This window comes from Choristoneura fumiferana, chromosome Z (genome assembly GCF_025370935.1).
Source record: "Choristoneura fumiferana chromosome Z, NRCan_CFum_1, whole genome shotgun sequence".
In the NCBI taxonomy this organism is placed as follows: domain Eukaryota; kingdom Metazoa; phylum Arthropoda; class Insecta; order Lepidoptera; family Tortricidae; genus Choristoneura; species Choristoneura fumiferana.
This window is the reverse complement of record NC_133472.1, coordinates 29,937,992-29,959,185: the sequence shown is the minus strand read 5'-3', so window position 1 is coordinate 29,959,185 and position 21,194 is coordinate 29,937,992. Positions and strand designations below refer to the sequence as shown.

The 21,194-nt window shown below is 35.8% G+C and overlaps 1 protein-coding gene across 2 annotated transcripts; it reads left to right on the top strand.

Annotated features, from left to right (window-relative positions):
• The first annotated feature begins 6,784 nt into the window (after positions 1–6,784).
• On the top strand, positions 6,785–14,669 carry LOC141433983 (uncharacterized). 2 transcript variants are annotated; one of them, XM_074096174.1, is made up of 4 exons: positions 6,785–6,837; positions 7,397–7,569; positions 8,675–8,931; positions 14,284–14,669. In XM_074096174.1, the coding sequence occupies exons 3-4, from the start codon at positions 8,722–8,724 to the stop codon at positions 14,659–14,661; spliced, it is 588 nt and encodes a 195-aa protein (XP_073952275.1). In that variant the 5' UTR covers positions 6,785–6,837; positions 7,397–7,569; positions 8,675–8,721; the 3' UTR covers positions 14,662–14,669. The 2 variants fall into 2 exon arrangements, with proteins under 2 accessions (XP_073952275.1, XP_073952267.1); XM_074096166.1 differs by lacking the exon at positions 7,397–7,569 and having other exon boundaries at positions 6,786–6,837.
• The last annotated feature ends 6,525 nt before the right edge of the window (positions 14,670–21,194 follow it).

Genomic DNA, 21,194 nt, shown 5'->3' with positions numbered 1-21,194 from the left:
TCGTGTAACTAATGACAACAGGATTTGACACTTACCTACTATTTCATTTCATTCATTCTCTTTTTGTGCAATCTTGGTGCAATCCAAAGAGGAAGGGTGGAATAATATCTTTGGTGCAATCAGTTCTTTTTGTAGCTGTGTGTGTCATCATAATCATTCATTTCAACTTTCGTGCACTATTATATACAGCGTGTATTTTTGATACTCCCTCAAACTGTAACTAGACGAAGATTTAAGTGCTGTGAACCGATATCAAAACAATTTTTTAATTTAGAATTAACTACCAGAGCGTAATTAATTTTTGAAATATTTTCGAGCAGCAATGTAATGCGTACAATAATTCGATACGAGAGAGATTTACCTATGTAGGTATATACTCGCATCATGAAAATTTAAAAATGTTCAAGCCAACTATTTAGCTTTTAAGGGGGTCGAGGGGGGCCGCTTGACTTTAACAAAAATGTACAATTTCAAGTAGCATACCTAAATGTGCAATAAGTAGGTACCTAATTAATTTCGCGATCGAATCTCTGTATCGAAAAATCGTCTTCACAACTGTGTAATGTTTTTAAAAGACTTAATCCAACGATACCCGTTACAATAAGGTAAGATGAGAACAAAATCGCGCCCCTTTAAATCTGAGAGGTAGTCTAAAAATGTTCCTTTCTATATTTTATTTTACTATTTTGTCGGAATACCTACTTTATTGCATATATCCATGCAAAATTACAGCCTTCCAGCACTAATAGCGTACTCTCTAAACTATTCCGCGGACGGACGAATCAGACATGACCAAACTATTAGGGTTTCGTTTTTTCCATTTAGCTATAGAACTCTAAAAATGACAAAGATGAAGTGCGTCACAAAGTTCGAGAGTGATTATTAGGGCCTGTGACATTACACCGTGCCAAAAAGTCACTCAGAAATGTACTTAACTGGTTACCTTGATATTTTTTTGTTCAATTGCCAAAAGAAGAAATACGTGTCCATTAATTTATAAAAAACTAGCTGTCGCCCGCGACTCCTGCTACTATTCAGATGCCTATTTTGAGTATTTACCTTGACAGCTCCAATGTTTATGATGCTGAATATACCTAAGTATTACCTTCATAACTTAGTATGAATTCAAAACCGCAATCAATTAGGAATTTGCCACTTTTCTGCATGTCAATTTTTTTATTTTATAACGTAAATATTAACTTTCTGTCAGCTAAGTGGAGGCATCCCTTAGCTCCCAAATCAATACCTCGGTGCGCAAGAGAGATGGAGTAAGCGACAAGGGGCGTGCTGCTCCGCCCTACTGTAACCCCACTCACCAACCCCCATAAGCGATACCACAAAGGTTTTCAACGATTCAATTAAGGGGACTGTCATGAATCTACGTATAGCTATATCGAGCGACCCACGCTATGCAATATATAGGTATACGTACAATATACTAGATTTTAAAAAAAAATTCAAGCCACAGGTTTAGCTAGTTAGTACCAAGGAGTTTTTGCTTGACATGACTTAGCGCGCGTTTTGCCAAGATCATTTTTCGATTCAGGGATCCATTTGAAAAATACTAAGCATTAAAATTCAAATTTTTGTAAGTTATTGACGCACGTCCATCCAACAAAACGATTTAAAATATATATCGACGTACAATTATTGACGGAAAGGGTAGGATCAAGGATCGATGCGATGAGGAGCACTTTATCACGGTGGAAGGAAAGATGACCGACCATCAGTCGGACCCGTGCGGCACCACTCTAACAGGATCGTATCGTCTACTGATTCCAATTATACCCAACGCAGTACCGATTACATTACTCTACGAAGACGGACGAGATCGTGTAGGTAGGTACCTACCTAAAGCATGTTCGACTCGATAGTCGATACTGGATACATACATCCTGAGTATCAAGTGGTTGGAATCCCCCGGCAATGTGAACTTCATCTCTTTCGTGATGATGAATGTAGGTAGGTAGTGTAAAGAACTGTCTGCTTTTTGTGTGGAGTCCTTTTGGGCTAAAGAAGTTTTGTACTGGCCGGCCGTTGGTTTTACAACAGCTTTTCTGACACCGCGGCGAAAGTGCGTCGCGTAGGATCAGTGTCTAACAATTAAACTTAGGTACACAGTGAAACATTGCGATATTTCTAAAGTGCCACGTTGCCATGCCAGATCATGCACTATATCGCGCAAGGACACTCTTGAGAACCCCCCACTATACTCCAGTTTGCAACGGCGTCACGTAGACGAACACGTGCTTTTTCAGTATTATTGGCATAAAAGTAGGTATTTTTAGCATTTTGTGTAGATTTTTCATTAAATTATGGTTAGAAACTAAATGTATTTGATACTTTCCTAATATTAAACATATGTCGTAGATTATCGTGGACTAAATCACGTGTTAAAGTGACACAGTGGGCAAAAATTTGAGGTTGATATAAAATACCTTAGGTAGTCAACAATGAAACATTTACGCATGGGACACACCTAATAAGACTTTTAAACTTAAAGTAATTAAAACGGTTTTGATTATATTCGCGATTTTTTTTATTAACCTATTCTATTACATAAATACGTCCCAAAATTATGAAACAGATTATATTAGTTTTCACATTTCATTGTTAAATATGTAGCGTTTCATTTCATTCTGTACACCACTGTGGAACAATGAAAATTTTCCCATTTTTTACTTTTTATTTTTTGACGACTTACCTACACATTCTTAAACTGTATATGTACTGTATACCTATGTCAATGTCACCCGAAACCCAATAAAATTATCTGAACACAGTAAAAAATTTAGACGTTTATCTGTTAAAAACAAAATATGAGATTTTGATTGATTGATTGATGAAAACTTTATTTTCACCATAACACAAAAACACAATATCGAAGTATTACATAGGTAGGTATTAATAAAGTTAAAATTAACCTAATAGGGTTAGCTAAAACTAAAAAAAAAACTAAAATCTTAAAACATGTCGATGGTGGAAGTCTCAATTGACGTAAGGGACAAAATGCTACTTTTCAGGAGAGCGAAAAGAAGTTTTTGGTAATTTTCAAACCCTCACAGCATTGTTACCCCCTTATTCATAAAACTTAACAAGCCTATGTTAACTAACAAATGCTTTGTCCCTTTCTAACAAATACAAATGTCGAAGTGACAGATAAGGACAAACGAATTTTGGCGGCATTTTAACTAAAATAGGTTTGATTGTCGTTTATGAATAAGGGGGTTAATGTTTAACTTAGCAGGACGTTATAATTACGTAAAATCTTGAATTTTCTTGCTTTTCAACGTGAAACTATAGACATTTCGTAAAAAGCTTAATAAGAAAAATAGCTGTCCCTTACGCCCGTGACATACCTACAGGTGTCATAGCCCCTTACACTCATAAACCGTAAATAAACAAATAATGTGTAACCGATTTTTGGTCTTATAGGACATTATATATTTTATTTGCTACATATTTGGACGTAAGTTCCTGTAGTAAATTTAAAAAAAGTAGTGAATTAACTCAAAGAACCACTTTAATTATTTAAAATAACGCGCAAAAGCTATATTTTTTTGCACGTCCCCTTAAAAAAATATGTAATTTGTAATATTTTCTTTAAATGGACATTATAAGTTAAAAGTTAAATAAAACTCAAATAAATATTATAACTTTTTAAACTTTCGTGATTCTCACTCATAGTCAAAATACCACCAACGGGCCTTATCACGCTAACACACACGAGTAATATTTACCTCGACGTTTCGGCAACATTGCAGTGGCCGTGGTCACGAGTGGACTGAAGTGTCAAGTCTGCCTAGCAGCGCGAGTCCTTCGAACTACCCGCACTTGATCACTAATAGTACCAGCACTCGTATCACGAACTACCCGCACTTGGTGATTTTTATTTGTCACCCCATCACACCGGCTCACAACACTCATCCCGACGTCGACACTTATTAATAACAGGATTCCACGAAGATGAAAGCTTATATCCATCGTCCCGGTTGACATTCTTATGCTTATTTATTTTACCTGCTTCACGTACCATTCTTGAGTAGAAATGACGTTCCGTGGACAGAATTTTGGGATCGTGAAGCTCAATCCAGTGGTTTGGTCCTGACTCCAACAAATGCTCGGCTATGGCTGACTTGTTTGTTTATAGCTGAGAGTGTCAAGGAAGATATTGCAGCTGTTAAAAATCGCCAAGTAAATAAGTTTTTATCCCGGGAAATAGCATAGTTCCGGCGGGATAGCGATAAACGAACAGATGATGTTGTTGATGACGATGATGATGAACTGATTTTCACTACCACCACTGGCGTACTAACTCTGCTTGCTTGCATTATTGCTTACATGCTTGCTTGCTTGCTTGCATGCTTGCTTGCATGTTTGATTGCATTCTTGCTTGCACTATTTCTTGCACATTTGGGAGTATTCTTGCTTGATTTTTTGTTTGCATGCATGCTTGCCTTCTGACTTCACGCTTGCTTGCATGCATGCTTGCACTATTTATGCTTCCTCTAACACACTGCTTGCAGCTGTGAGGGAGTGGGACGCCAGCCTGCTCATGCGCTGGAGGAGATACCATAGACCGGTCATCGCGGGATCGGGGTAACCCGCGATGTTCATCTAACCCAGGCCGATAAAATTGCATGTTTGTTGATTTGATTGACAAAATTACATGCTCACTTGCAAGCTTGCTTAGGTGGTTGCTTACATGCTTGCTTGCTTGCTTGCATGCTTGCTTGCATGCTTTCTTGTATGCTTGCTTGCACTATTTCTTGCACATTTGGGAGTATGCTTGCTTGAGTTGTTGTTTCAATCACTACAAGTTCTAAAAACCATCTGTTTTGATGCCTCCTATGACCTAACATTAACAAGGTATTTTAATGAACTAAAAGAAGCAAGCAAGGTATTTTACTTTAAGTGCCCCTTAAGCAAGCAAGGTATTTTACTTTAAGTGCCCCTTACACCCATAAAGTAACCTCAATTTTTAAAATGTCTGTTTGTTACTGTCCCTTACGACCAACAATTTACTCTAGTTTTAGCTTTTGATGTCCCTTACGCCCATACGAGTATTCCTTATTTTATAAGTTGCTGTTGTTTAATGCCCCTTACGACGTACCAATTACACCTTTTTTTTAAATGTCTGTTTGCTACTGCCCCTTACGAGCGACAATTTACTCTAGCTCTTGCTTTTTATACCCCTTACGCCCATAAAAGTATTTATTATTTTATATTGCTGTTTTTTAATGTCCCTTACGTTCCGATTATACCATTTTTAACTCTCAACATACATAGTTAATTATACAGGCCAATTATTATTATGTATGCATCATCATCTCGGCCTATATACGTCCCACTGCTGGGCACAGGCTTCCTTTATTAGGATCTATCAGGGCAGCTGTCAGGACAGCTTAAAATAAACAAAGTAGCTAAGAAAAATTTACCTCAACATCCTTGACTGACATTCCATTACGGAAATGTTAGCTCGACGTCAAGCCATTAGGGGATCCATCAACTTATTCTTCTTTTTTTGTTTTGCTTTTGGCAATAATAAACAAAATACGCGCGTTGACAAAGAACAAACGTAGGCAATCAAATACGTCCTCCGTGTTTGACGTGTCTGGCACGACTGACCGAATGTGCAATGCGCAAACGCTCGGCGCGTGGAAGGTAGGTAGATGCGTTAGTATTTTGATGTTAGGTACAAGAAATAGGTACAGGCGGTAAGGTTACGCCCAAAAACTTCTTGCTGTTTTATCTTATTCGTTATAAAATGTTGGGGTGTAAAGGGCAATGAAGCAATAATTGACCCATACGCCCTTTTATTATATTTGTTGGGTATTTTTTAACGACATGAGCAGAGTCGTAAAGGACATATGAGACTGCCACAGCCCCTTACGACCCAAATATTTAAAAAATTATACATTTATGCCATTTTTCAGCTCAAATATTTTATATTATGTCCCTTAAGCTATTTTATTTTAAAATAATAAATGTTGATAACAGCAAAAGTAAGGGGCGTATCGTAACTTGAATACTACCAATCGACAGAGAAAAAAAAACTCTAATTTTCTATGTTTAAAAGTGATTTTCGGTATTTTGTCCCTTACGCCAATTGAGACTTCCACCATCGATGTGCTTTAGTAGATACCATGTGCTATGGGAAAAAAGGCGCCGACTCAGCATAAAACTGCGGGTGACAGCGCTGGTATTCTGCCAGAGCCTTAGAGAGAGATCTGTGGAAATGGTATATATACCAAAGTATAAAAGTTTCCAAAAAATAGATATAATTTATGATTAAAGTCAAATAAGTGAATAAAAAAATAGATCAAAAAAGGCACTAAATTAACAATGCACCTACTGCAATTAAATTTAATTGTATAATCGCAAAAATAAATGCGAAAGTATGTAAGTCAACTTGTTTATTACGTCATCGGCTGTTGGTTGACTCTTTTGTAAATGTAATAAATGCAAGCGATATTTTGTTTTAAAATATTTTTCTGACTTGAGTTCGCGAAGCGATTTTGAATTCTATGTGTTTCATTGTTGGACACTTGACCCTACGTAAGTATATATATTTTTTATTTATTGCAGCTGTATCTTATTGGTTGCCTGAAACAAATTAGTAATATATAAATTAGCCTTTGTACATGTATGTATCAATTTATTTACATCCACCGTACAACATTTTTGCGGCAATTTTACTTTAATATTTTTTTTATTTCGCTCACTATCGATATTGTTAATTACAAATTTCATGCGTATGTAAAATATCATTAAGTAGTGTTATCTTAAACATGCAGGCTGCCATTCGATTTTACATTATTTTAACATTTGTAGTTTGTAAGTATTAAACGCCGTTTTCTATAATTTTAATAATTTTGAGGGTTCAAAACAAACTTCAATATTCAAAATCTTAATGATCTAACTAGGCTTAATAATAATCTTCATAGGTACCTACAAAAAAGGGAAAGTGTAGAATGAAATGGAAAAAATGGACGATTTATTATCAGAAATGTACCTAATCATGCCTTAAAAAACTTGTAAAGCAACACTAATTGAATTTCTTGCAATTTTGAGTTATTGTTATGCGTATTTCTATTAGAAGTCTTCGAATTAGGAAATTAGAAGTTATCGACATCGTGAGAGTTGCGGGAAACCGGTGGATGCAAATGGCGAGTTGTCGTTAATTGTGACGTTCTAAGGGGGAGGCCTTTGTTCAGCAGTGGACGTCTTCCGTCTGATGATGATGATGATGATTATACTAATAGCCAATGTGAGCTGACCTCTAATTACTATGGTTAAACTTATCCAATACAGTTCAGCTTAGGTTGGAGAATGTTAAGGGCGTCGTGCGCCTGGTTCTCTTGGCCCTCTCAAAGGAAATTGCCGGCGAATACAGGGAAACACAGGACATCTTCATGAAGTAGAAGACACTATAGTCCATTCAGGATAACATTGGACTCTATAAGGTCACAGAAGAAGGGGTTCTAAACATTTTTTGTGAAGTCGTAATAATGATGATGATGATGAATAAAAGAAGTAAAACGATGAAGTCGTAATTTTGTTTAGTTTGTAAGTAGATTAATTATTACTTAATATACTTACAAAATAACACAATATTAATACGTAATTTGCTACATAAATCCCATAATATTAATTCTATTTATATTTATACAAAATTTAATAACGTTTCATGGACTCATCCGGTCTTCCCTGTTTAAAAATATTCTACTCGTAGTTACTGCTATGAAGCTCAAGCTTCTTGCAATTCCAAATTTCACCAAATTTGGTGCAGTGCTTTAGTTGTGAAAAGTTAACTATTCGTATATGATTAAAGTTCATCAAATTTTGATCCAAACTGGCGATTAAAAACTATAAATAATGCACAAAATTTTTCATGAGTTAACATATTATAAACCTCTGCCTCTTTAGGTATTTTATAGGAAGACGTTTCTGTTTTTAACAAAATAGGAAAAGTTTTTTTTTATTGTTTTTAAATTATGATATGAAAAATAGCAAAGTTAATATCACTTATATTAATTATAATTGCGAAAGTTTGTAAGTCTGTATGTTAGTTTGTTATCTACCACTTTAAGTATTAACCGCTGAACCGATTTAGGTGAAATTCGATATACAGATAGTACAAGTCCCGGGGAAGGATATAGAATAGTTTTTATCCCAGAAAATTGCATGGTCTCCGCGGGATAGCAATAAACGTATTCTACGTGAACGAAATCGCGAGCAACAATTAGTTAATGAATTATTTAAACTAATATTGACGTCTTCGATATTTTAATTAGAATTAAGTTTAGACCGAATACTAAAAAAAAAAAAACAATTTTTTAAATGTCTTCCTAAAGCCTGCATTATAAAGAACCTATTTTCCTTCTGTCCATTCCTATATTGAACAGACTAAGTTAGCATCTGTATTCCAGTCTTTTTGGGTGAACCTGGACGGCTTCAACTCAACACGACAGCTATTTTACGCACGTCCCACAGATCGCTGAATTCTAGCCCTACCTTCTAGGTAGGCTGGTGCCAAGAGCGGAGTCTCCTGTCTGTTAGTGAATAGGTAACAATAAAGCCATTGAAAAGCCACCAACCCTTCATGTGTAAAGCGTCATGCGTCAATGTGTAATTAGAAATTTGGAGGGCACTAGCGTTCCTGTTTTTTTAGCACTACTTCAAGACAGCGATGGGTACATCAAGGAAGTACGAAAATATATGAAGATTAAGTTTATAAAAATGAATCATGAACTAACTGCTGATGTTATGGCTAAGATTGACGAAATAGAAAATTTAAGACTTAAGGAGTCGAAAACGACGGCTTACCGTCAAGGGGAATTAGCCTACCATGCCAGAAGGAAATGGACGCAGATGCTCCGAATTTATTTCAAATGTGTGAAAGAAAACGCCACAATGGAAAGCAAAGAGGTTACATCCTTTTTTTTTTCTTGACTACGTTCTAACTTCGATATTTTCTTTTTTGCTTTGTTTTTGCTTTTGTTTACTTTGATCATCACATTGATCAGCCGGTTGACAGCCACTGTTTAACATAGGCTCTCCATACTTTTTTTCGCTTTAGTTTAAAGATATAAATAATACAATCACTAAGTTTGGTTTATTTCGTGGTCTTGGTTTCATGCCTAACATATAATTAACTAAGTCATCAATAAACTGGTGCCTAGCGTGCTCAAGCCCAATATGACAGTTCAATACTTCATTCACATCAGTAGAATTTCAATTTCAAGTTATATACTTTTGGTAAATAATGAATAACGTAAAATAAAAGTAAAATATATTATAAAAGAGCGACACTATTTTCTTTCTTTTCTTTCTTAAGTGGGTAGCATTGTTTACCTGTCGAAGTATAATCGAACAGAGAGATAGAAGACAGGTAAGCAGATGTGTCAGGATATATGTTCAGCATAGCCGAGTTCTGGTCTCCATCTTTAGCCCTCTTTAAGATCGGTTATTATGATAGAAATGATTACACTCGTGTTTCTCTTGTAAAGCCAATCTTTATTCAATTTAGGCTTAAATTAACATTGAAGCTACTGCACGGTGCTTAAGTAACCTCAGTTGAGAAGATACCGGCAAGAAACTCAACGAGGTAGGTATTTTCTTTTCAAAACAACACATTACAATCGTTTAGTACGTTACAATTCATTATATCTCGTCACGAATAATGGAACATACTTAGTTACGAATGATGCTAAGCAATTATCAAAACGCGGAGAGTTCTGTGCTTGTGTCCATACACTGCGCGGTCTATTCAAAATCTCTTTCGATCTCAGAAATAAGGATCGCTATTAGGTGCACGAAATCACTAATAATTGGCAATTAAACTCAAAGCACAGTCGATGCAAATAGATTACGTTAGACACTTGTTCTCAGCGCGACTGCTCGATCAAGAATGTCGTCCCCGTTTTATAACCGACATTAAATGTCATTCTGACGTATATCGATCTACCCGCAGATTCAGTACGAACTAAACACAGACCACCCCCAAGTGGTACCTGACATGATCTGTCATCACTTGACGTCTCGATAAAGCAATAATAATTAAAGGAGTATTTAAAAGAACGTGATTAAACAATCATCAAAGTTGACTAAATGATAGTTATAAATAAATAAATATCATAAATAAATAAATAAATAAATTCTCACCAATACAATCAACTCATTACAATATAGATACAATTTATATGATATACAAGTTTGAGTTCTTTGAGTACCTATTCATGTAGAATAAAAAAATATAGATAAATATTCAAAGCGAGATTACTATTATATACCTACCTATATTTTTATATACCAATATTTTTTTTTATTAAAATTTTGTTTAATATGTTAATTTTTTGATGTAATAAGTAAAAAAAATTGCTCATATTATTGATGATAAATGTAGAATTCTCAAATTTATTTTGATATCAGATTAATAATGATCATGACGATTAATGATTATCTACGTTTGTCAATGAGGGCTATCGTTTTTTGCGGCGCACTGTTGCGTGAGGTTTTTAAGTATGGCTTTCAAAGTCTGCTATTACAGGCGTGAAAACAAAGTTTAGTTTAAAATCATATTTAACACACCTTAAAACCATTTGCATAGTCCCCTTTTCGTTCGGAAAAAAGGGAAGACAAAGGTTCCCGAAAGACAAAACTGTCTCAAAACACAGACATTCATTGCCCCGGAACGCATATTTGCCATAATCAATTTCAGATATTGCAAAATATTCACAAAATTATTCTAATCATAAATAAACCCGCGTAGCTCACCCAAAAACTATGAGATTTGACATTTCGAAGACCTCACGCTACACTAGCGCCTCTAGTGGCGAATTCATACGCGATAGCCCTCATTGTGTTTGTTTCTCTATTTTTGTAGAATAAAGAATTTACATAGATACCTACCTACTTACATACGTAATGAGAATAAACCACAAGTCATCCTATCAAATAAGTGTTTACCTATAATTAAATTTTGAAAGTGTAGTTTATTTAAAATGGGGATGTCATTATTGTGACCAAAGCGTGTGAACTACTTATTATTTAATTTATTGAATCAGGCCTTACTTTGCGGAGGTCCATATATCAATGAACTGAACAATTACATAGCTCACCCGCGACCGCGTATGGTAGCTACGTTTATACAAGAAATATGTGTTCATGTAGTTCCTCTACCACCACACTGTAAGAACACACACAAACCTATCGACCTACCTACTACCTACTAACTAACCTACTGACGTATTTCGAACTCAACCCGAGCTCATCTTCAGAGCAACATAATCGTTCACAATGCTACCAGGGCCCAATTGCATAATAAAAGTAAAAGCTAATAGTATTAGTGAATTTCAATACAAAATCGATAATACTATTAGCTTGTAATGTACTTTGTTATGCAATCGGGCCCAGATGTTAGATGAACAAACCAAAACAAACGTTTAAATTTATCACTGTAACTCCTCAAGTACCTACTCAAGTACCCACCTTATTTTTCTCAAAAAAATTACCCACAAAATAATAAACTTTAATCGTCACATATTGAAAACTAACTCGTATTTTTGTTTATTTAATGTTAAGGCATGTTTTATTGCTCAAATTTAACCCGAGCCGTAGTAAGGGAGAAGATACTAAATTTACCTATTCATTAATAATAGACCCCATACTGTTTGTATGTATGTACCTAATTATTTCCATGCATTCCAGAACGTCGAGACGCAACCCCTTGCCGCAATAATGTAACACTTCATAAGAATCCGAGTCTAATAAAGAATGATTTGATTGTAACAAATGTTTTGCGACCTGTCTGGATGATGATCTGGCTAAATCGAAAAAAAAATGGTCAAGTGCGAGTCGGACTCGTACATGAAGGGTTCCGTAAACAGTTCAGTAAAAGTTTTTCTTAAACTTCTTCTAATATAAGTTTTTTTTTGCTGACTGTACTTTATGCCCCTGGTTACAAGACGACAAACGAGTCCAAATTCGATGCGGTCGTGTCGTTTATCACAGTGTTCCTATGGTCACCCGCTAGCTTTATCATCAGATCAACTCCATGTTATAATCATATTGCATTGTCATCGGATTCAACATGTGTTTAAAATTTTAGATCAATCGGTTGAAGATATCCACTTCAAATTTGAGTTGAAAGATTCCACCCGAGCAAACATAGTTACATTACCTATGTACACTGCAAATAATTATAATGCTTGTAATAAGTTTTTGTTAAAAAAATAGTTTTTAATACAAGCATTTTTTGCCGAATGTACTTTTTGTTGACTGTACTTGCATTGTCGTCTAAACTACATATCTGTACCAAATTTCAAGTCAGTAGGTACTATTAACTATTGAGGAGTTCCCTCCTGCAGAGACGATCCTGGCAGGACCACCAAGATGTCACTACCAGATTATTGTATTGTAACCAAATTTACATAAGTATCCCAAATTTCAAGTCGATCGGAACACTGGAAGTGGGTCAAATTTAGCTTCTAAGATTTGACCCAAACAAACAATAAATAAATAAATAAACAAACAGGGCAGGCTAAAGAAAAGCTTCTCAAAATATCGCCGTAAGCACTTGTGCAATTATTTCGATTAAAAAACAATTTGAATTCTCATCCTCTTTGGTTCTGGCTGTTTGCTTCTGAATCTATTGCCCTAAAAGCGCCGCGCGCCGATCAAAAAACTAAAATCTGTCAACTCTGTTCATTGGCGGGAAATTCGGCGGACTTCGTATGTTGTGTAATTAAATAATAAGAAGCTCGACTAGTGTGAATAATAAATTTGAAACTGTATTATAAACCTTGTAAATAGTGTTAAATACTTAGTATGATTTTTTTAGTGTAAAAAACAATAAGTAAACATAGTGATTATACGGTGTGAATTTGGCGAGCGCTTTATCAAAGTTGGCTTCATTGAGGTTTGTGGTTCATTAATTTTGCTCAAAAACGAATAAAAATATATTATATTATCGAAGCTTTTATAAAACATCATCAAAAAAGGTAAATATTCAACCGAAATAGCTAGTCGTTGCTAGGCGACTCGGTCGCCTTAGCAACGGCTAATAACGTCTAGCAACCAAAAAAACGCTGAAAAAAACCCGTTTCTTGTATGACGACCCCCTTTCATTTGTAACTTTACTTTATTTTTAGTATTTGTTGTTATAGCGGCCATGGTAATACATAATCTGTGAAAATTTCAAGTGTCTAACTTTTACGGCTTCAGATATAGAGCCCTATGACAGACGGACAGATAGACAGACAGACAGCGGAGTCTCAGTAATAGGGTCCCGTTGGCACCCTTTGGGTACGGAACCCTAAAAATGGCATCAGTAAACCAAACAAAATTACCAACCAAGTCAAAACGTATCTATCATGCCAGCGCCTTAATAATCTCCTGAACCAAGTATGTTTCAATTAATTACCAATAGATGATGGATGACAAACATGTAGGACAAAAAACAAGTAATTATGTACTTTTTCACTTCTCATGCTCTCAAAATGCTACTTTAGTCTCTACATTTCGGGACTAAAGCTCCTTATTAATCTCTAGGGATTAAAGTATTTTTTTAAAATTTACTTTGGAAACTCCTAAACAGCCAAACACGGTGTTTGTGAATAAAGGATTATCGCCACTTTTAGTGATTGTATAGACAATTTTTAGGGCGTGGAAATAACCTCAAAATGACAACTGTGCAAAAATATTTAAAAACACGATTTAATTTCATGAAACAAATAATGATTAAGGCCCACTTGCAGTAAACACATAAATCTCGAGTTAGCGTTAAGCTCAGTTTAGAAGTGTCAAATTGTATGGAACTGTCAAGCTTAAGCCTGGATTAACTACTAAATCTAGATTTATTTTTTACTGCAAGACGGCCTAAGAATATATGAATCTATATACCTATTAAGGATGAATTCATTTATTATGCATATTCCAATTAGTTTTTAAATCGTTTTCAATTTTGAATCTGTTAGTTGGCTAAATATGCAAGCATTTAAAGCGACACTTAAAAAATTAAGAGAACAGAGAAAAACGCGGAACAAATGTTTTTGCTATTTGAATTTTGAACAGATGTCTATTAGTGGTATTGAGTGTACTTTTAAAAAGTAATTTGTAATTATAACAGAAAATCGTTTTTTTCCTCGCATTCAAAGTTAAAAGTAGAATGTTTAACGCGAGACTAAACACCCTCGCTCTGCTCGGGTGGCTAAACATCTCGTGTCATTGTGGCTTGTTTTAGTCCTTTGTTGAACAATCTACTATTATTTCTGTTTTTAGATGATAAAAGATTTGACCACGCTCCAGAGATTAGACATGGACATCTATCACGCAACAGAGAATATGAATCAACTGGAGGATGACGGGGAGGATGTTCCGTTCCACGACGAACGGCGGCGGTCGGGGACAGGCCGCGGCCGCTCCAACAATCGACGGTACCTCGCCTCCGCTCACAGCGCCCTCCGCGAAAAAGTTCGCAAACAAAACGAACGCTTACGCAACATTTACCATCGCACAAGTCCATCCCCCGTTGACGTATATAAGCACCTTCAATTCTTATATAAAAATAATTCCGATGTATTATTAGTTCCAAAAAAGTTTACAGGTACGCTATTAGATTCTGACCCCGAATTCCTCCTGCCATTTATTTATGAATGAAATTAAAATTAAACGGTAAAGCAACGTGGTAATCATTTTGTTTCCTCCTCTTACTACTACCGTCTACAATGTCTATCAAGAGTGTAACTTCACATTTTCATGGTGACGAATTTTCTCGATGCTCTTTTAAGCACTCTTCGCTACAACTAATGATAGAGTTTAATTTAAAATAAGCCCCAAAGGCTTCAGAGCACATGCGCCTTGATTGAAACGAAGAGTCGTGCGCTTTGAATATATTCATTCCATTTTCGCCTGCGTACAGACAGCCGCACTAAAAACGGAACGCGAGGATACATTGATTTACTTTTGGTTAAGAATTTGTTATTGTAAGCCATATGGGCGCAGGGCGGTGTGAACAGCGCGGGGTTTTTTCTCTTACGACGAATTTACAACGATCGTTAAACAATGGGACACATGCTTGGCTACGTGCTTGCATCTGTGCCTGTGCTGAGCCGATAGCCCTCGCTATCGAGGCCATTCCACCGGTACGTCACCAATCTACTTACAGTGTAACACGGATAGTAAAATGTCAGTATAAATATCGTTTATTCACTTACAATCCTATTCATTACTCGATTACTAAGTTTATTTGTCAATTTATTTCCGAGTTTATCGCCAATTTTTTAACAAGTTTTAAGCTTTTTGTGCTGTCTGTAGTTTTCAATATCAATTTTTCATCCATCTAATGTAGTTACATTATACTAGTAATCGTATTAAGTTTCAAGTTAATGTCATTAATAGTCGAATAGTTCCGTACTGCGGAAACGATCATGATCATGAGTATCAAGAGTGAATCATCAGAATTTCACTATCAGACATATTCTGATATATGATATTGCCACCAGCTCTATCGGATTCCACGTCTTACAAACAATTAAATATTAAAAAACATTGCTATATAATAATTAAATAAAAGCCTGTAAAAACCTGAACAATTCCTATCAACAAAACGTTCTTATACACGTAGAATGTATTTATAAACCGTTTTTAGCGTTGGCAAAAGCGGAACCCTTAGGATCATTTTTGTTGTTCGTGGCTGTCCGTCTGTCGGACTATCCGTCTGTCAAGACGTTTTTCTCGGGAACGCGTGGACGTATCAACCTGAAATTGCGATCCACTTGCCTTTGGAGTAGTGAAAAAAAAACAAATTTCTAAGTCAGCACCATCAAAACATAGTCATTAGAAAAGGTATTTCCATACCAATTTCCAGGGAATCAAAACCTCTTAGATTAGTTATATACTGCCAGGTTAACCTAGAAACTTGAAATTTGGTATGAAGGTTAGCTCTTATAGCACAACCAAAGACAGAAGTCTAGAAATCTTAATTTTTTGGCTGTCTATCTAGGTAACTAACCAATCTTAAATAACCATAAACTGCACATATTTTTCTTTGAAGCAAATTTTGTGTGAAGACCGACTCTCACTTAGAAATAAAATGGCAAAGAAGAAGTGGATCACCTATAGCAAGCAATTGCCACCTTTCATGGTCACACGTCTAAGGGATTACAGATGCGTTGCCAATCAAGAAACTACTTACAGCGGCAAGGCTAAGATTGACACCTTATAGACCAGGATATTTCCTCGGATTTCTTACTCTCCTCGCTGAAAACAATATATCTAGACCAGCGCTAGCAAGTCAAGCTAAATTCAAGCTAACAGAACTGGCGAGCAGCACTGTGTACACGAACCATTTGTAGCCACTTTTGACCCCCTCATAGTTATAAATTGACATGTTTATGTAAAATATTTTATGAGTTCATAAACTATTTTACATAAACATGTCAATTTAACTCATTTATAGATTGTAGTTTATGAGTTCATAAACTATTTTACATAAACATGTCAATTTAGCTCATTTATAGAGACTTGCTAGATATACGTACATGTGCTCCAAATTTCATAAACACACCTCAAACGGTTAAGTATTTAATATTAACGTCCAAAAATCATCACTTAAAAAAAGGAGGTTATCAATTCGGTTGTATTTTTTATCACTATTATTTTTTTGTTTGTTACCTCAGAACTCCGTCATTTGTGAATCGATTTGAATTTTTTTTTTTTCATTCGTATAGGAATACCTTCAATTAGGTCCCATAAGCACCAAATCAGAATCTGATGATTGGATTATAAAGAAATCGAGGGAACTATTTAAATATTGTAGGGACATACACCTATGGTCATTTAGATATATTTAGTAGTAACTCGTGCATTTTTGTCTTTAAAATCATCATTTGGTGAAGTGGAACTGATGGTGGAGACCCATTTTACCAACGGAGCTACTACTCAATAACAAGTATTTCACGGGTTGAATTTCAATAACTTTAACACAGTTTTTGCAGATGGTGAAATTGAACGGGTGGTTGGTGAACTACCAGGGCTCCTTAATAATGAACCTCTCAGCATTGGTAAAAACAATCTTTCGTAAAAAGTAACTATTGTATCTTAGATTATTTACACTAAAAAGCATGAAAAAAAATTATAAAAAATTTAACCGACTTCACCTCAGCACCTCAAACAGGCAGGTTTTGCTATGAGAAATTAGTGAGCAATATCGCATTGTAAAATTTCCCGATCTTTTAATAAAGTATGCAACCTAGTTACACGAAAGCCGCTTCTCTTGTTTTTTTTTTATAAAAGAATTCCGTATACTGCCTCTACAGCTGGAATAAATATTTGTTAAATTGAATGAATTTTTAAAAAATCTATTTATGTTTATGTAATAGAAATCTTAATTAAATGCATGTTGAAATGTTTAATAACATTTGTAATAAATTATACGTTTATTGTTCCACCTTTTTAATGACCCCAAGATGAGGCTTTTTGCAGTAAGTATTAAAAAATAAGTGTGACACTGGCACAAGAAGTTCTAAGTTACAATGCATGTTATGACTGTTTTGAGTATGAGATTTGTATTGTATCTACTGGACACTTTTTTATGGTTTTAAATGTGATTATTATATTTGTTTCTTAATAATCGGATAATATTTAAATAAATTTGTTTGTTTTGTAAAAAGGTAGGTATATGTGGCTTTATTCTTATGATACATTTAAATGATATTCTCGCTGCTGAGGTGAAAAATTGTATGTGTCACACGAGACCAAAGTTTTTTTGCATCTCGTGTATTTGAATCCCTTGCTGCTCTCAGGATTCTAACCTAGAATCACTCGCTAACGCTCGTGATTCAATTATAGAATCCTTCGCTTACTCGGGATTTCAAATCAACACTCGCAACAAAAAACAACTGTTCTCTTGTAGTACAAATAACTATTTTACGACTCTGAAGTCGGTGCCTCAGTAGGAGCCAGCAGGAATGATTGAAGCCCAATATATTTTATGTAGGTGAGGTAGACGACTATAGGTCCACTCCTGCTGGCTCTTGCTGAGGCACCGACTTCGGACTGGTAGAAAATTATTTTCATGGTTTTTTGTAAGTAGTCGGTTCCATTTTAAAAATAATCGGATAATATTTAAAAAAAATTGTTTGTTTTGTGAAAAGGTAGGTATATGTGGTTTTATTCTTATGATACATTTAAATGATATTCTCGCTGCTGAGGTGAAAAATTGTATGTGTCACACGAGACCAAAGTTTTTTTGCATCTCGTGTATTTGAATCCCTTGCTGCTCTCAGGATTCTAACCTAGAATCACTCGCTAACGCTCGTGATTCAATTATAGAATCCTTCGCTTACTCGGGATTTCAAATCAACACTCGCAACAAAAAACAACTTTGCTCTCTTGTAGTACAAATAACTATTTTACGACTCTGAAGTCGGTGCCTCAGTAGGAGCCAGCAGGAATGATTGAAGCCCAATATATTTTATGTAGGTGAGGTAGACGACTATAGGTCCACTCCTGCTGGCTCTTGCTGAGGCACCGACTTCGGACTGGTAGAAAATTATTTTCATGGTTTTTTGTAAGTAGTCGGTTCCATTTTTTGTTATATTTTTTTATCACTGATTGACCTATACATCAAAACTCTAACCCAGTTCCCGATGACCTACGAAGTTCAAATTTGATATCCAGATAGGTAAAAAGTTGTAGCTGGTAGATTTTTGATAGTGACAAAAAAATGCTAGCAACAATGCAGCCTTACCCGGCTCTAGAGTAAAATTGTTACGCTGTGGGACGGGCGCAGGCTGAAAATCAGCGCTGCAAGTTTCCTTTGCTCGCAGCTTATGCTGAGCCTGAGCCCATTGCCACCCCACCTGCTAATTTTTTTTTGACTGTGTAATCCTGTGTTATTTTCTGTGGAAATAAATGATTTCATTATTATTATTATTAATTGGGTGAATACTAAGGAATAAAACAGAAACTAATAAATTTTCATCATTTTATTATAATTTTTTAATAAAGTTAAGTTATTTTTATGATAGTTTAGTACATATTAAGTACTTCAATTGTACCTTTTCTATAATGCGTTTGTTTAAATAAAATGTATATTTTGACGTTTATTTAAACTAGTTTAAAAATATTAATAAACGTAAACCAAAGTAATAACCTTATTTTTTTAAATTAATTGATTGTATTAGCAAGCGACACTTACTTATATTGCCTGTACTTACTTAAGTGCCTGTAATGCCTGTAATGTAATAATCTGCAATGAAAATTGATAACAGCCGGTCTTTATGTGCATTTTAAGGTCTTCACGTGAATATATGACGACTGGAATACCACCCTTGTTTTTTTTAATCCTTTTTTTAAATCCTAATAATTCCTACATTTTTAATTTTGTCTTAGTAATTCACAGCTACATATACATAACGTAAAGGATCGATAATCTTAGCACACTTGCTTACTGATTGGGAATGGCTTTATGTCCGTCGCAAAAACTGAGTGTGCCACGGCAACAAACAACAGAAAATTTGTGTATAAAAACGCTCTGTTTTTATTTGTGTAGGTAGGTACACTGTAAAAGCCTTCCGACTTCCTTACAAAATACATCATTACTTATTCAGCAAGTTGATGCTTGTGATCGGATGTCTGCAAAGTTAATCTACTTCAAGCAACCGAGTATAATCCTTACAGAGCTCGTAATATCTACAAGTTCACCGGACGTTTAATGAATATCGCATTATCAATATTCAGAGGAAACTTGGGAACGAGTCAGCCCCGGGGTCATCCTTGGCTCAACTTTGATACGCCTCACGGAATCCACTTAGGATCAATCGATACTTACCTAAACTGGGCCCGGAGCACTTCGCCTACAGCTCTACGATTAAGAAATTTCGATGAATGTTTAGTTTATAAATTTAATTGAAAAGGTGAAATATTATGGCCCCCTCTTCACCGTCACCGACATAGCTGAAATAATAAATATGCAAGCTGAAGTGCCAATGGGCCGGCCACATCGCTCGAAGAACAGATATCTTTGGGGGAGAAAAGTCCTCGAGTGGCGACCACGAATCGGAAGACGAAGCGTTGGCAAGTGCCCCACTAAGTGGACTGACGATACTCGTATAGTGAGAGTTGCGAGCAATGTGGGTGCAAGTTTCGAGTTGTCATTCATACTGTGTAGTGTTCTAAAGAGGAGGTCTTTGTTCAGCAGTGGACTTCTTCCGGCTGATGAAGCAGCATGTAACGCATGATTACTGAATCATGCGTTACATGTGCAGAGTGCATGCCTCAATTAATCTTGTGATTGTTTTCCTACTTGAAGCGTAAAGTGAGGGTAGGCAGCGGTAGTGATGCCTGCCCTGCTGTTGCTGGTGGCCTGTGCGTGCACGTCTTCTTCATCAGCTGGTAGCTCTGCCTTCCCTCACTACGTAAAAGTAATTGTCAGATCTAATGAAAATGCGAGCGTAAATGGCGTAACTACTAGCTTACACTCGCGGCTACGCTCGCATTTTCATTAGATCTGACAACTTCTTTGACATCCCAGGATATCGCCAAAATTCCCGCGAGAGTACCAGAAATTACATCGTACCTAGTCTTGTTAACGTTGCGTAAAAAACGCCCATGCCAAATTTCTTGTCTCTAAGTTGATAATAAGGATAACGTTATGCTTATTCAATTTATTTTCTAGGTATCTCTATTTTACTGGTACGACGCCACCAGAACTTATCTATTTTTTTTATAAGCTATTCACCAACATGATAGGTAAAGATGAAGCTAAATTTTTCGTGGACAACACCACACAACACTAAAGTTATTCAGGTTCAAACCCTACAAAAATGTAATGGCAGCGTGGGCCGTATTCCAGTGACAACGAGACAATACCTTTATTAATGCAAAGGCCCAGCAGTGTAAATTTAACCTTGTCAGCAGTAACATTAAGTTACTTCTTGTCCGTCGACACTGCCGTGTAGTTCCCGAGGCACTCGACAACGAATGTCACGGATCAAATCGACAATAAATGTCGAGTATTTACTTTACATTTAGGTTCTCTTTAATACTTCCATGACGGGCGGAGGTAGCGCTCGAGTTCCGTCCGTGACAATGCATCTTCCTCAATGCCACTGTTATTTTAACTACCTAGGGGTGGTGACGAACTCTCAATTGATAAATTAAAGGTATTAAATTATCGCACTCCTGAC